The 14856-nt window shown below is 48.3% G+C and overlaps 1 protein-coding gene and 1 long non-coding RNA gene across 2 annotated transcripts; one reads left to right on the top strand and one right to left on the bottom strand.

The window, feature by feature from the left end:
* Nucleotides 1-3277: 3277 nt before the first annotated feature.
* On the bottom strand, nucleotides 3278-5253 carry Cyp8b1 (cytochrome P450 family 8 subfamily B member 1). Its single transcript, XM_021173261.2, has one exon. It carries the CDS (start codon nucleotides 5180-5182, stop codon nucleotides 3680-3682), a length of 1503 nt encoding a protein of 500 aa, XP_021028920.1. The 5' UTR covers nucleotides 5183-5253; the 3' UTR covers nucleotides 3278-3679.
* Nucleotides 5254-5362: 109 nt separating this feature from the next.
* LOC147002172 (uncharacterized) lies at nucleotides 5363-12020 on the top strand. Its single transcript, XR_015044511.1, has 4 exons — nucleotides 5363-5387; nucleotides 7046-7186; nucleotides 11586-11646; nucleotides 11966-12020. It is a non-coding gene; the product is annotated as an uncharacterized LOC147002172 (long non-coding RNA).
* Nucleotides 12021-14856: the final 2836 nt, after the last annotated feature.

Genomic DNA, 14856 nt, shown 5'->3' on the forward strand with positions numbered 1-14856 from the left:
CAGATGTCTCTCAAAAGAAGAGCTGATAATACATGGAAAACATTTTGCATTCTTGCCCTTCACAGTAATGTAATCAAAATGCTGTGCATGTGTGTGCACATGCAAGTGCATGTGCGTGTGAGTGCAGGTGCACATGAGTATGTATGTGCTAGTGTGGAAATCGGAGGACAACCTCATCTGTCATTTCCCAGGTGTCATCCACCTTTGTTTTTTGAGTCAGGTTTTTCTGGCTTTGAACTCACGAAGCAGGCAAGGCTGACCACCCTGTCTCCCTGTTCAACGAAGAGGTTATACCTGTATGCACCTTGCCTGGCTTTTCTGTGCAGGTCCTGGGCTCAGACTCAGGTCCTGGCTTTTGTCCAGGTGCTTTCCTAACTCCTCTTCAGCCCATGGCACGTTCTCAGCAGCTTCCAGACTTCTTGCACCCTGTCCCTCCCACCCACCCCCAACCCCCGGCCTCCTCAGCACTCACCATTCCCTGCTGCTCTCTGCACATCCTGACATCTCTCTTCTTCTCCGTTCGTTCCTTTAACACAGCTTACTTCTAGCCATGTGAGCCCTCTCTCATCCCACGGGCTGTGGGGAAGGTCACCCTGCCCCATGCTCTGAGCGGAGGTTGAGTAGAGCACAGTCTTAAACTGGTTTGGATCTGAGTTCCACGTGTGAAATGCTTGCTTCCAGCTCTAGTGCCTTCAGGTTTCTCTGTCCAAGGCCCCAGGTCCTCCATGTCAGGAGGGACCCCAGCCTCCCTCAGCTCGTTATCTGCAGTTGGTGATTTGTCTCAGGATGTGGGGGAAGGGTATTAGAACTCTGGAAACTATACGCACCGGTCAGACGGACGAGATACAGCCCAAGCTATGGCGACAGGACCAGTGTCTCCTGAGTCCCTCGCTTTGTGCCCATGGTGCGCAGATGGGATGAGACGTGGTACGTCAGGCACGTGCATCCAGGGGCCCTTGTCACCAGCCTTGGTGATGTATGTGCATCTGTATGGGACACGCATGCACATGTGTCTGTCCCTCACAGTATGTTGTGTGGGTTGGGTAAATACTTATCGCTGTGGGTGTGGATTGGCTTAGAATGTGCATCTGGTATGTGCGGGCTTTCTAACTGTTCCTACATGTCTATGTACACGCGGGTATGCACCGCCCGGGAGAGACAGACTCATAGTCGGCAGCTCTCTGGGGGAGAACAGGCAGTAGACACACACTACTGCTTATCGTTGCAGGGACCCTGTGCAGCAGCTCACCAGTCCTCACAGGCTAGGCTGAGACGGAGCCCCTTCCCCCCCACACCTACTTCCAGGCCTGTGCATTGCTCTGCTCCATGCTCTGTCTTTACAAGGCCTACCAAGTCTGGCTCCCTGATGATACCACCCAGCCTTAGTTAGCAGGCTCCAGGCTCTGTGGGGCTGCTGTTCTGTTCTCTATGGTGGCTGAAAGAGAGGGCAGAAGTGACTGCCTGCAGCTAAGCTGCGGGTCCCTCAGCTCTGTGCTTTGAGACTGGAGTATCCAAAGCGGGGATGTGGATTATCTTTTCCTTTCCAGGGACCCAAAAGCCATTGTGGAGAGTTGTTCCGCTTTATTTTGTTTTGTCATTATCTATTTTGGAGGTGACAAGCTCTTACTGTGAAGCCTAGGCTGCTTTTGATCACGAATCCTCCTGCCTCGGACTCCTGAGTGCTGAGTCCCTGGTGTGTGCCATCAGCCCCAGCTGAAAAGATGCCTCTGGTCTGGCTTTCTTGTGAGCTGTCTCTAGGGAGAGGACCTCTGTGCTGCTCTCTCCTTGGAGATTCTGAGAAGGAAGGAGCTGAGAGACGCAGATGTGACACAAGGGACCCAGGACTGCTGGGCTGGGCCAGTGTGAACAGCCGTACCCTCTGCCAGGGCTGTCTCCATCTGTCCTCATGGACGGGTTACAGCACCACCAGAGCCAAGGAGTGAGCCCGCCAGGGTATGCTAACCTGTCCGATTTCTCCTGCTCACCAATCCTCTGAGTATGTGTGACCTGATAGAAACTTGCTTTCCAGCCTTGACAAATTTACTTTGTACTCAAATAATTTCCTGCCCTCCCATGACCTCAGCATCCTGGTACATGAAACAGGTGACCTCACAGCTAGACATGGTTCCCAGGTTGGGAGGATGAGCAAGGGATGGCTCGTGAGCTGTGGCTGGCTGGTAGCAGGGCTTGGCTGGGTGAAGACAGGCTGCGGAGAAGATCCTGGAGAAGGGGGTTCAGGCAGCACAGATGACCTCACCACCTCCAGGGCCAAGGGCCTCCCCTGACCTTGCTCTGTGTCCTCTCAGCCTGCCTGTTCTGTCCTGAGCACTGCTCTGATACTAGGCAGAAGTCCAAACTGGGGGCGACTAGCTGTGTGACCCTTCTTGTGACCAAGAACCACCTCTCTCCAATGAGGTCAATCTGAGGTCTGATAGAGCCCCTAGCTGGCCAGGAGCACTGAGAGAGCCTGTCCACTTCTACAAGGCTAGGAACCCAAGGGGAGGAGATGCGCATGGACCAACTCAGTGGGCAGGAAGGGGGCAATCTCTGTGGCCTTGCCAGGCCTACATTGTTGTGTCCCCCATTTCCACATATGCAGGGGGGCATGGAACAGGAGCCTGGCCTGTGAACGGACTACTCATACCCAGGGTCCGAGTCTCCTGCGTCAGAACCAGAAGCTCTCAACTGTGGGGCGGCTTTCCAGAAAGATCACCTTTATGAAAAAGACCTTGGACACTGTGTGAACAAAGGGTGAGGGTGGGTGTCGGGTCTGGTGTGCGAGACAGCAGTAGAGGTGACAGAAAGTGACATCTCAGAGGCGTTACTGGGTTTGAACGGACGGAACTGGGTCGGTTGTCTGTGAGGGAGGAAGTGAGGTGCTTGGAGTATGCTCAGGGTCATGGGTGAAGAGCAGTACGGAGCAGAGAGGCAGGAGAGTAGGAAAGTGAGCCATTTGACAGAGCATGGGACAGATGCTGAGTTTTGCATGGACCAAGCATATCTGAGGAGCTTCGAGATCCCACAGGGAGATGGAAGGCATGCGGGCAGAGAGAACCAATACAGTGGTGCCCTTGCAAACCACGGGGAAAAGATGCAGAGCAGACACAGACATAGAGGGAGCACCTCTGAGTGGTTCCTGTATCAAATGTGGCCATTCTCCAGGCTTGGCTCCCAAGCCCATAGCCTGTGGCTAGACCGCTTTCAAAAGCGCCAAAGAGTTCAGGAAGTTCTCTGGAAGTTCTGGGCTAAGGGTAACACACCACAAAACAAGCCTCAATGTAATCCTTTGCTTTTATATCTATTAGGAAATTAACAGTTGCACACATGGCTCGATTCCATTGAGCAACGTCCCCGGAGTCTGAGCTGGTAGGATTTGGAGTAAGGGCATCGAGTAAGGCAGGTTGGATGGGTTGAGGCAGCATTTGCAAGATGCTATCTGACTCACGGGAGCCGGTCTGTTCTCCAGGATGAGTCGAGTGTGGGTGAGCCATCAGTTGTAAACTGAGCTGACCACATGTGTTCCTCCTGAGAGGAGGGTCAGGCAGAGACCTCTGGAGGGATGGCGTCTTATGGGGAGCATGACAGATCTCTGAGAGCTGGGGAGAGGAAGGGGTGCCTCAGAGCCAGAGGATGGGTATTCAGTGCTGCTCTGGGCTGCAGGGTATGCTCAGACCTGAGCTCACTGCACGGGCTTCAGGCGATAGAGGAAGCGTACCTCATGGCTAGGCTGTGAGGTGCCAAAGCCCCAGCGCCTTGGGTCAATGGGGGGCACAGGTATGTCGGGGTCGACCAGCTCGAAGTCGAAGTACATAACCATAAGAAGGACAAAGGTCTTCATCTCGCTGAGGGCAAAGAACCTGCCGGGGCACTTGGAGACACCCGAGCCCCAAGGCATGCTATAGTGGTGGATCTTCTTGCCCGACTTGTAGAAGTTCACTTTCCGGGTGCCATCCAGGTTGAGGAACCGATCATACTTGAAGGCTGTGGGCTCAGGGTGAATGTCAGGGTCCATGTGTACTGAGAGATAGGGGAAGAGAGCCACCTTATCTCCGCGACGGATCTGGTACTCTTGCCCGCTGGCCATCTTCAGGACATAATCCTCCTGTACCACCCTGAGGAGGGTGGGGGTGGCACAGAGACGCAGGCTCTCCTCCATCACGCTGTCCAACACGGGAGTGTGTTTCAGGGCACTGGGAGTGAAAGTGAACGACTTCTTGGCTTCCAGTCTGGCCTTACCCATGACCCGGGTGGCTTCCTCACGCACAGCCTTCATGGCATCCTCGTGCTTCAGCAGGAATAAGAGGACCCAGAAACAGGTGGGTCCCGTGTTCCCCTGGGAGGCCCAGAGCATCATAAAGTTAAATTTGTCCTGCATGGATGAAGCTATTCCTTGCTCCCTCAGAAACTGAAGCATGTAGCCTAACCAACAGCTTATGCCGTCTTTCTCCAGGTTTTGCTCCACAGAGAGTCTCTGGTGGAAGAGACGCTGCAGCTGGCTCACTTCCACCCACTCCCGGGGCCCCAGTAGAGAGTAGACAAACCTGGGGAAGAGAAAGTCAAATCGGCGGAACTTCCTGAACAGCTCATCGGCCTCATCCAGGTCTTGCTGCTTGTCCTTGGTGTAACCGAATAAGCTCAGGAAGCCAGCCTTAAACAGGATTCTGTAGCAGAAGTGAAAGAGGCCGTCTTCTTGCCAGGAGCTGGCACCCAGACTCGAGCCTTTAGGCCCTAGCATCACCAAGGATAGGCTGTCCAGCATGACCTGGTTGAGGTCCTCCAAGCCTTGCCCCATCAGATGCTTGGTACTAGCTAAGTGGATCATCCTGTGGTCCCCATCTACAGACTGGTACCCAAACACCTTGAGCACCAGTTCTTTTGCATAGGACTGGAAGTCCAGCGCTTTCTCTGTGTTCTTAATGATGGGGCCAAAGGACAGGGGGTCCATGACAAAGGTGAAGTACTGGCCTCCCAGCTGCACCGTGAAGACATCCCCATGCTTGGCCCGCATCCCCTTCAAGAATTCAAACATATTCTTCCGGAAAGCCATGGAGTGACCCAGCCAGGGCACAAAACCCTTGTCCAGAGGTGGCTCCCAGGGCCTGCGGCGCCTGAGCAGCAAGGACAGGCACAGGCATCCCACAACCGTGAGCAGGGCTACTAGCACTGTACACCACAGCATCATGGCTAGGCTCCAGCAGGCTGAGTTCTACTTGTCAGCTCTACAGCGCTGGAATTGCTTTATGTGGCCTTTACAAGTTGGCAATGCAAAGGTTGCTGCCCTTGGACTTTGCTCAGAGGTTCGGATGTGGTAAATAACTCTAGTTAGCTGGCACAGGGAGGAAAAATGTTATTCTAATTTAATACATGACACAGCAGAGTTTGGCCAGGTAAGAGGAGGAAAGGCTGACTAGAGAGACGATGAAAGAAAAGAAAAGCCACAGGTTGTATGCTGGTTGTGCACTTTGCTCTGACTGTTCAGGTTCAGCTCTGGTGTGTTATCTCCATGTTTGCCTGCCTTGAGCCCACCCCCACCGACTGCTCACACTCCTGTTCATTCACACCTCAGCTCATTGGCTAGCTCATTCACTAAATGTACACATTGCTTTCCTCGTCTCTAAACTATTGTTTTTAAAGTGCGTGTCTGTGTGTATGTGAGATGTGTGTGTGTGTGTTGGGAGAGGTACATGTTTGACTTTGGTATCGTCCTCTGCAAAATCTTCACCTTATTTTGTTTAAGATTTTAGAATTTTACTCCTTCCTTCCTTCCTTCCTTTCTTTCTTTCTTTCTTTCTTTCTTTCTTTCTTTCTTTCTTTCTTTCTCTCTCTCTCTTTCTCTCTTTCTCTCTCTCTCTTCCTTCCTTCCTTTCTTCCTTTCTCTTTCTCTCTCTCTCTCTCTCTCTCTCTCTCTCTCTCTCTCTCCCTTCCTTCCTTCCTTCCTTCCTTCCTTCCTTCCTTCCTTCCTTCCTTCCTTCCTTCCTTCCTTCCTGGATTATTTTTTTATTTCTCTCTCTCTCTCTCTCTCTGTATATATATATATATATATATATATATATATATATATGCTTATATATATGTACTTGTTCCATAGCCATGCCTGTGGAGAGCAAAAAAGGCATTGAATCTCCTGTAACTGGAGTTACAGATGGTTGTGAGCCACCTGGTGTGGGTGCTCAGAACTGATTTGGGGTTCTCTGGAAAAGCAGAAATGCTGTTAACTGATGACTCCCTCTCCAGCCCCTGTAACTTATTTTATTGAGTCAGGATCTCTCCCTGAACTTGGAGCTCACTAACTACATCTGCTGGCCACTGAGCTCCTAGGATTCTTCTGTCTTTACTGGGAGTTACAGGCGTGTATCAGTGAGCCTAGCCTGAGCATAGCAGACCTCAAAGCCCACCCACACAGTGACATACTTTCTCCAACAAGGTCACACCCACTCTAACACTCCTAATAATGCTACTCCCTATAGACAAGTATTAAAATACATGAGCCTGTGAGGGCCATTCTTATTCAAAACAGCACACCCCATGTCAGTGCTTTTGGGAGGCAGAAGAGAGAATTCATAAAAAGCTCTTAGGACAGGTTAGCATTCTCTATTTGTCATTGCTTGTTGTAAAGCTTCATCACATACTTTGCTCCCTCCCATGGTGCCCATGGCAACTGTGCATCCTTTCCTGGGGTTTCTTGCCTTTTGGTTTTAAAGATGCCTTCAGATGATACGGAGTCTTGCTGAGTCATGTTTACCTCTAGCTTGTGAACAATTGCTGGGTGGCTATCCAAGGTGTCTGGTGAAGCTTTAGGCTTGAGGGAAGCTGAGCATCTGTCAGGGTGATAACTCCAGCAGTGGATGTGGTGTGAGTGAATCAGAGAAGCCCCTAGACTGGGGACACTTCAAGAGGCTCAGGCCCTCTTCCCAGAGTCCCTCATCTGGACTTGCCCTCAGTGCCTTGTCTGTTCAGCTCTCTAACACAAAGATGGATTCCTGTGCTATAAATTGCCAGGGGCAACAGTGACCTCAATCCCTTGTCTTGTTTCCGTATGGCTCAGTATACAGTGGGAAGACCTGACATCCCTCTACTCAATACATGAGTCCCTCTGACAGCTGCCTGGCCTTGGGCTTCGGAAGTAAACCAGGAGCTGTTGAAGAGCCTCCATCAGACATCTGCTAGTTTCCTGCAGGAGCAGCAGGTGAGTGGGTTAGTAGAGGCAGTGTCTCCTTAGTTGGCCTCAGATGCTATCTGATGGCAATTTTAGCTTTGGGGTTAGACGAAACTCAGGCATCTGCTTGTACGCTGTGACGGGGCTGTAGGCAACAAATAGCTACTTAGGGGCCAACAAACCCTAAAAGAACTTGGATTTGGATCTGCCACGTTCCAGCTTTCCATACCCACTGGACTTTTCATCAGCCAGTCCAACAGAATAAATACTTTCTGTCGTAAAACAGAATGGGTGCCTTTCTTTTTCTGGAAGTTTCTGAAACTATTGTCTAACTTCCTCATCCATGAATAGGGGCTTAGATTCCTTAGAGCATCGCTCTGTAAATCCTGCTAACTGAGCTTCCTCTGCCTCAAGGAGTTCTCCCCAGCAAGGAGCAGGGACTATTACACCCTGCCTCTAGGAAGTCCTCTGTGATTTCAACTGCAGAATGTATTAGGACTATCCCATCTCTGGGGCTTCGGGTTGAGTCATAAACTGTGAGCCAAGTACATCAAGATGAAATCTGTCCTGCAGTTTTAATGCATGGAGCATTTTAATTTCTTCCCTTCATTCACCCTCTCCTTCCCAGAGCAGCCTCATGTAGCCAGTCAGTATGTGTGCCTGCATGCGTGTGTGATGCATATGTGCATGCATTTGTTAGGGTTTCTATAGCTGTAATAAAACACCATGACAAAAACAACCTGAAGAGAAAAGGGTTTATCTCATCTTCCAGGTCACACTTTGCTGCGAGAAGCCAGGGCAGGAATCGAGGCAGGGAACTAGGAGCAGAAGCTGAAGTAGAAGAAATGCTGCTTGCAGGCTTGCGTCCCATGACTTGCTCAGTCTACTTTGACTACCAGCATGGCGTGGTACTGCCCGCAGTGTGGTTAACCTTCCTACACCAATCATTAATCAAGAAAACAGGCCAACCTGGTGGATTCTATTTCTCAACTGATGTTCCTTCCTCTTTCCAGATGACTCTTGTAGGATCAGGTTGACAAAAACTAGCTAGGACAGGCTCTTAATTACTGAGGCTGATTTGCTAAGAGCTGGCAGCTTAACTGGATCTGAGACAGAACCAGTCAGTCTCCATAGCTGTGGACTTTAGCGTCTAACGAGGGAGAAGAGCTGTTAGACCACTGCCCCAGATATACAAGTACAATTATGCTAAATAATGCAGAAAGCAGAACTCAATAGGACCCACATCAATCGTGTGACTGAGTCAAGCCTGCAGGACAAGACAAGGTCACACTGTGCTTTGAAGGGCAGGGCGTTGGTGCCGGTGGAAGCAGATTGAATGCTCAGCTTAACGGGTCAGTGCAAGAAACACAGCTTTCACCTCCAGGTGAATGGCACAGTTTATTCCAGAGTGGAGTGAGTGTCCATGGGCCTAGATCACAGATTTAGATTACCTCAAATTTAATATTGCATTACAGTGATGGTTTTGTAGAGTTTTTAGAACAAAGGTCATCATGACTCAAGAGACTGTTCAGAAACCGCGGTGGAAACATTAGGAAGGTGGCTACAGAGTAGCGGGGACTCTTTGCCATAGGTCTCAGATGCTAAGGAAGGTGGTTACAAAATAGCAGGGACTCTCTGCTGCAGGCCTCAGATGCTGTCAGACAGTTTTAGCTATTGGGTTGGTAGAGAATAGGGTTCTGCTTGTAGACTCCAAAAGTGTTGCTGAAAATATTACTCTCACTCCAGGGTTTCTACCTTGCATTTGATTACTCAGTTTCCAGATAAAAGAGACACACAACTTTTATTATTTATAATAAGCCTCAATCAACATAAGAGCTGGGCAGATATCGATCCTCCATGCTATTATATGTATTTCCCAGCTAATAATCCCATTATATAATTTGCCATGTTTTGTCTGGGCTGCTCTTAACTCCAGCTAGCTGGCCTACATGGCCATTATTTTAAGATTCTTTTTTTTTTTTTTTTTTTTTTTTTTCTGAGACAGAGTTTCTCTGTGTAGCCCTGGCTGTCCTGGAACTCACTCTGTAGACCAGGCTGGCCTTGAACTCAGAAATCCACCTGCCTCTGCCTTCCGAGTGCTGGGATTAAAGGCATGCACTACCATGCCCAGCTTATTTTAAGATTCTTATCCCATGGTGGCTTCCTCCCTTTTTCCCCCACCTTCTTCTCTTTCCTGTGGTCTCTTCACCCCCCAAGCCTGGGAAACCAAGACCCTGCCTGTCTCTCTTTTGCCCAACTATTGGCTGTCAGCGGCATCTTTATTTACCAATTAGGGATAGCTTGGGGGTGCAGGGCGAGGTTACACACTGTTGGGTAAGTGCAGACTCTGTCCCTGGAGGCAATCAGGTCTTGGGAGCCAGTATTTAGCATTACAGTAAAGCAAAAGACCAAACCTCAAGAATCACTCCCCCATTTTTTTTTTGTCTAGTTAAAAAGGCTCCTTCTCTTATAGAAATAAACAGCACACAGTAGGAACAATATGAAAAAATTATAAAAACTATAAGGTATGATATACATTCAAAACGTCCAGTCTGTTTGTATTTGGCAACTCAGGAGAAAGTATTTTATTATCCTATCCTGGTGAGTTCAGAGTTTTTTATCTAAATTATTTTCAATCCTAACTTGTATTACCATGCTAAAAACACCTTCTTAGACCTAGAACAACTTCTTAAGTCCTAAACCTGTTAAGCTTATAGAAAGACTATGACTATCCAGTCTTCAATCCCACCAGAGGCCTGAAAAGGAAATAAATATTACCTGAGTATGGCTGTGTATAGCTGGAGTTCTGGCTAGAGACATTTTTATGTCTCAGCCAATTTCAGGGTTGTTCCCATGTAGAGGAATTAGCTAATCACGTTATCTGTCCTGTTGGGTTTTCTTGATTTTTTTCTTCCTGTCTGCAGCCAAGATCGTCAGGGAGTCTTCCTTTAACAAATCTGATCCTTATTACTTTGGAATGGACCCAGAGCCTTTTCTTTTTCCTGTTAACACAGGAAAAACAGAGCCTCTCTCCAACATAGCATGCCTTTAGTCCAGCAATTTGGAGTAAAGATTGGTCCATATTTGTGTATTTTGCTCATGTTAGGCCCTGGTTCTTCTTCTCACCTCCATGCTCCAAAAAATAAAACTCAGACTCAAAATATATTTACAAATACCTTGGCCTGGTCCAACAAATTGTTGGTTGGCCAACAACAAAGTATTGGCCAATTCAATAAATAAATGCCACCAGGTAAGAATCTTAAAATAATGGCCATGTGGATTGGCTAATCGAAGTTGATAGCAGCCTAGATGAAACATGGCAAATTATATAATGGAGTTATTGGCTGGGAAATACACATACTAGCATAGAGGATAGATATCTGCTCAGTTCTTATGTTGATTGTCTTAGGGTTTTACTGTTGTGAACAGACACCATGACCAAGGCAACTCTTATAAAGACAACATTTAATAAGGGCTGGCTTACAGGTTCACAGGTTCAGTCCATTATCAAGGTTGTAGCATAGCAGTGGCCAGCCAGACATGGGGCTGGAGGAGCTGAGAGTTTCACCTTTTGTTCTGAAGGCAACTAGGAGAAGACTGACTTCCAGGGAGCTAGGATGAGGGTGAATAGTGCCACTCCCTGGGCCAAGCATCTACAAACCATCACACTTATACATTAAAGGTCATGTGTGTCTCTTTCATGTAGCAACTGAATGATCAAAGGTTGGGCAGAAACCCCAGATTGAAATTAAATATCTTCAGGAACATATTGGGTTAGGCTGTTACTTCGCTAAGAGGCTAAGATAACTAAGGGTATGATTTGGAGACATTGGCAGGACTGGGTGAGAACTAAAATGACTGACATTAAGTTCCCACTCTGTGCATGATTCATCAGTGGTCTTCTTCATTGCCCCTCAGACCGTCGCTTTGGTGGTTTGAATGAGGAGTGCTCTCCATGGGTTCAGGTACCTGTAGAGATGGTTACAGTCGATAGCAAGGTTTAGGAATTACAGCCTTGCTGGAGGAGTTATGTCACCAGGGACAGACATTGAGAGTTCACGGCCTCTCTCTACTTGTTGCTCCCTGTGTGCTGTGCTTGAAGACACGAGCCCTTAGCTTCCTGCCCCAGCCTCTCTGCCTGCCCCTTGTTGCCTCCCCACCACGGTGGGCTCTCACCCCTCTTCAACTGTCAGCCAAAACAACTTCCTTCCAGATTGCTTTTGCTTGTGGCGTTTTATTGCAGCAACACCATTCTCTTTTTGAAATTAAAAAGTTACGGGTAATGTGTGTGTGTGTGTTGGGTGGGGCACTTATGCATCTGAGTACAGTACCCGTGGAGGGTATCAGATCTCCTGGAGCTAGAGTTACCTACCAGGTGGCTGAGCCGCACAATGTTAAAAAAAAAAAATCCACTTTTTTTTCTTTCCAGCCCCTGCTCCCAGAATGATGCCTCTGAGACGAATCACGTATTAATAAATGCCAAAACACAGGTTTGGTTCATTCCCTGTCTAGCTTGTAACTTATTTAACCCATCTAAACTATTCTATGTTTCCCACATGGTTAGTTAAGCTCTCCTCAGTTTCACATATCCAAGACCAGGGTGAATCTCATCTTTACCCTACCCTGAGTTCAGCTACCTGCTAGTTTATATCCCTCCCCTCAGTGTTCTGGGGGTGGGGTTCGGGCAGGGAGATCTCCTTAAAAAAAAAAAATCTCTCAAGCCTCTGACTATCTCCCAGAATTCTCTCTCTTTTTGCCAGTGTCCCACCTCAGCCCATTGACCATAGTCTTTTTTTTTGTTGTTGACAGGTGATGCTTATATGAAATTCTTTCTACAGCCCAGCATGGGTGCTGGGTACTGAACTCAGTCCTCTGGAAGAGCACCACTGCACCATCTCACCTGCCTATAAGAGATTCTCTCTACAGCCCAGCATGGGTTCTGGGACTGTACTCTGTCCTCTGGAAGAGCATCAGATGTTCTAGGTATTATGCTAAGTGCTATCTATATATTTACTCATTCAATCCTTGTATTAATTTATATTGGGTTTGCCAAGGCTACCCTCAAATTCAGAGATTCCCAAGGAGAATTTATGGGATTTGGCAGGTAGTTGTAAGATTTATTTCAAATGTGTAGCAAGGACACGTGTCCAGATAGTAAGGAGAGAAGATGCTGACAGAGCCCTCGGGAATCCAAGGATAGCTGTTTAACATTTTCTCCCTCCCTGACCGATAACAGGGGACTTCCTCTTCTAGCAATGGAAATGCAGCAACATACTTGCTATGCGTACTTACACCTCGGAAAGCTCCTGCGAGGGACAGTGCCTACGGTCCCTCTGGGACTGCTCACATACCCAGCCTCTGGGTATTTTATAACCTCAATTCCAGACTCCCAGTGGATAGCAAGATTAGGCGTATAACATTGTGTAACACATGTAGGCGTAAAGTAATGCCAGTGTTCCCTAAATGTTTACTGGGGACACAGAGCAAAGTTCCAGAAGTCGGTCAACAACTGGCCTTTGTAGGTCTTGGGTCTGCTGTAATGTGCTTTTACACTGTGACTGTCCCCATGTGCAGAGCCTCAGTTCTGAGTGGTCTGTTTGCTGTGGACCCTGGCTTCTTTGCAGAGCCTCAGTTCTGAGTGGTCTGTTTGCTGCGGAGCCTGGGTTCTTCTCTACCCATTATGTTCTGTCTTCCCGTTCCTCATCAGCCATTGCATTTGTTATTTCTGTCTGGGATGTTATTCTGTCTCCTCGCATGACCAGTTCCTTCTCAGTGTTCAGGATCCAGTTGACATTTGCAATCTGCCTTGTCAAGGAGATCTTCCTGCCTATGCTCTGTGACATACGTGGTTTCCCCTGAAGGAACTCAATATGTATCTCTCTGCCTTGGTTTCTTTAAGGTGAAATCAGCCTACATCTTTGTCTCTATCAGCCCCTCCCCCCTGCCGATAATTGGCAACCAGAGGAAAAAGCCCTGAGCAGTGTTTGTTAATCTCTGATGAAACTGCACCATTCCTGCTGAAGGAGGGTTTGATAGCCATGTGTGTCGTCAGCTTTCCTGAGACACAGGAGCCACTGCCAAAGTGTGCTGTTTGTTTGTGTGTTTGTTCTTTTTATTTATTCTTCTCTCATACAATACATCCTGACCACAGCCTCCCTCGCCACTCCTCCCAGGCCTCCCACCATCTACCCCCTCTCCCTGATCCACTGCCCCTCAGGTTCCTTTCAGAAAAGAACAGGTTTCCCAGGAATATCCCCTGAGCATGGCATAGTGAGATGCCATAAGACAGGCGTAGACCCTCATACCAAGGCTGAACGAGGACCCAGTGGGAGGAAAAGTTTCCCACGAGCAGGGGGAGGTTTGGGTGTTTGAAGCAGAGTCTCAATATGCAGCCCTGGCTGGCCTGGAACTCACAGAGATCTGCCTGCCTCTGGCTCCTGGGTGCTGGGATTAAAGGCTTGCTTGACTCCACCTGGCCAGACTAAGTCCCATAAAGGAAGCACTGGTTTTTAGGAGTGAATTCTCACAGAGCAAGTGTTTTATGAGCATCGGTCGGGGAGAGGATCACCATCTCATACCATCTCCAGCTACTGCTTCAGACATTCATATTTTACAGACGAGAACGGTGGGCACAGGGATAAGGGCTGTTCCTTGAGGCACCAACAGAACAACAGAGTCACTGTTCATCTGGGACAGGAACTAAACTAGAAAATAATTCGTGGCCGAGCATGGTGGGGCACGCTTTTAATCCCAGCATTCAGGATTAAAAATTATTCTTCAAAGAATGATTGACAACTGACCAAGAAAACTAAATAAGAACTGCATCAAGTAGACTCCATTGAAAACACTGTGAAGTAAAGCAGCGTGAAGTGGATGCATTGAGAACTGAATGCTGGGCTCTGGCCAGTGTCCTATCTCAGATCAAAAGGAGCAAGTTTGGTCATAGACAGAGCTGCTCGCAGCCTTGGTTGGAGAAGTTTCTTTTTGTAGTAGGTACAGTTGACTCATAACTGAACAAAGTACTGAGATTAAGTCAGCGTTGAGTCTCAACTTGAAATGTCAGCATCTACCTCTCCCCGAAGGCTCAGGGAACATCCACAGAAGAGGGAGCAGAATGAATGGGAGAGCCAGAGGGTGGGGAGGGCTGTGAGATTCTGTCTTCTGGATGATATGGCAATTGCATCCAGGAACTCCCAGAAGTTGTGGGTGCCTGCGTAAGATCAAGCTGTCAATGTGTCCACATGGGTGGCAGGGTGCTTGCTCATGGGATTACATCCTAGCTGAGGTGCTGTTGGCACTTGATAGCTTCAGCTGAGAGGAGTCACCAAGAGAACTCAGCGGTCAGCAAAATGGGTCATCCAGATGATCAGCAAGTGGCGGTACTGCTGCCAAGCTCGAAGGACCGAGTTCAGGCCCCATAAGGAGACAACTAATTTCTGAGAGTTGTTCTCAGACCTCCAAACATACACTGTTGTGGCACATGTTACTCTCATCCCAGAATGAATAAATAAATGTTAAAACAAGAGACCCTGAAGGTGTGGAGCCCAAGAGAAGTAGGGGACTATTACCAGGACACGTTGTATCTGTGAATAATAGATAAAATATTAGTTTTAAAAGGAGGCAGATTAGGGTTGGAAGGTATTTAAGGAAGATGAGTATTTGGGTTGGACCTCTGAGGACTCACAAGGCCAGGCTGTAAA

Source organism: Mus caroli, unplaced genomic scaffold (assembly GCF_978045245.1).
Source record: "Mus caroli unplaced genomic scaffold, Mus_caroli_1 scaffold_11, whole genome shotgun sequence".
Taxonomy (NCBI): Eukaryota; Metazoa; Chordata; class Mammalia; order Rodentia; family Muridae; genus Mus; species Mus caroli.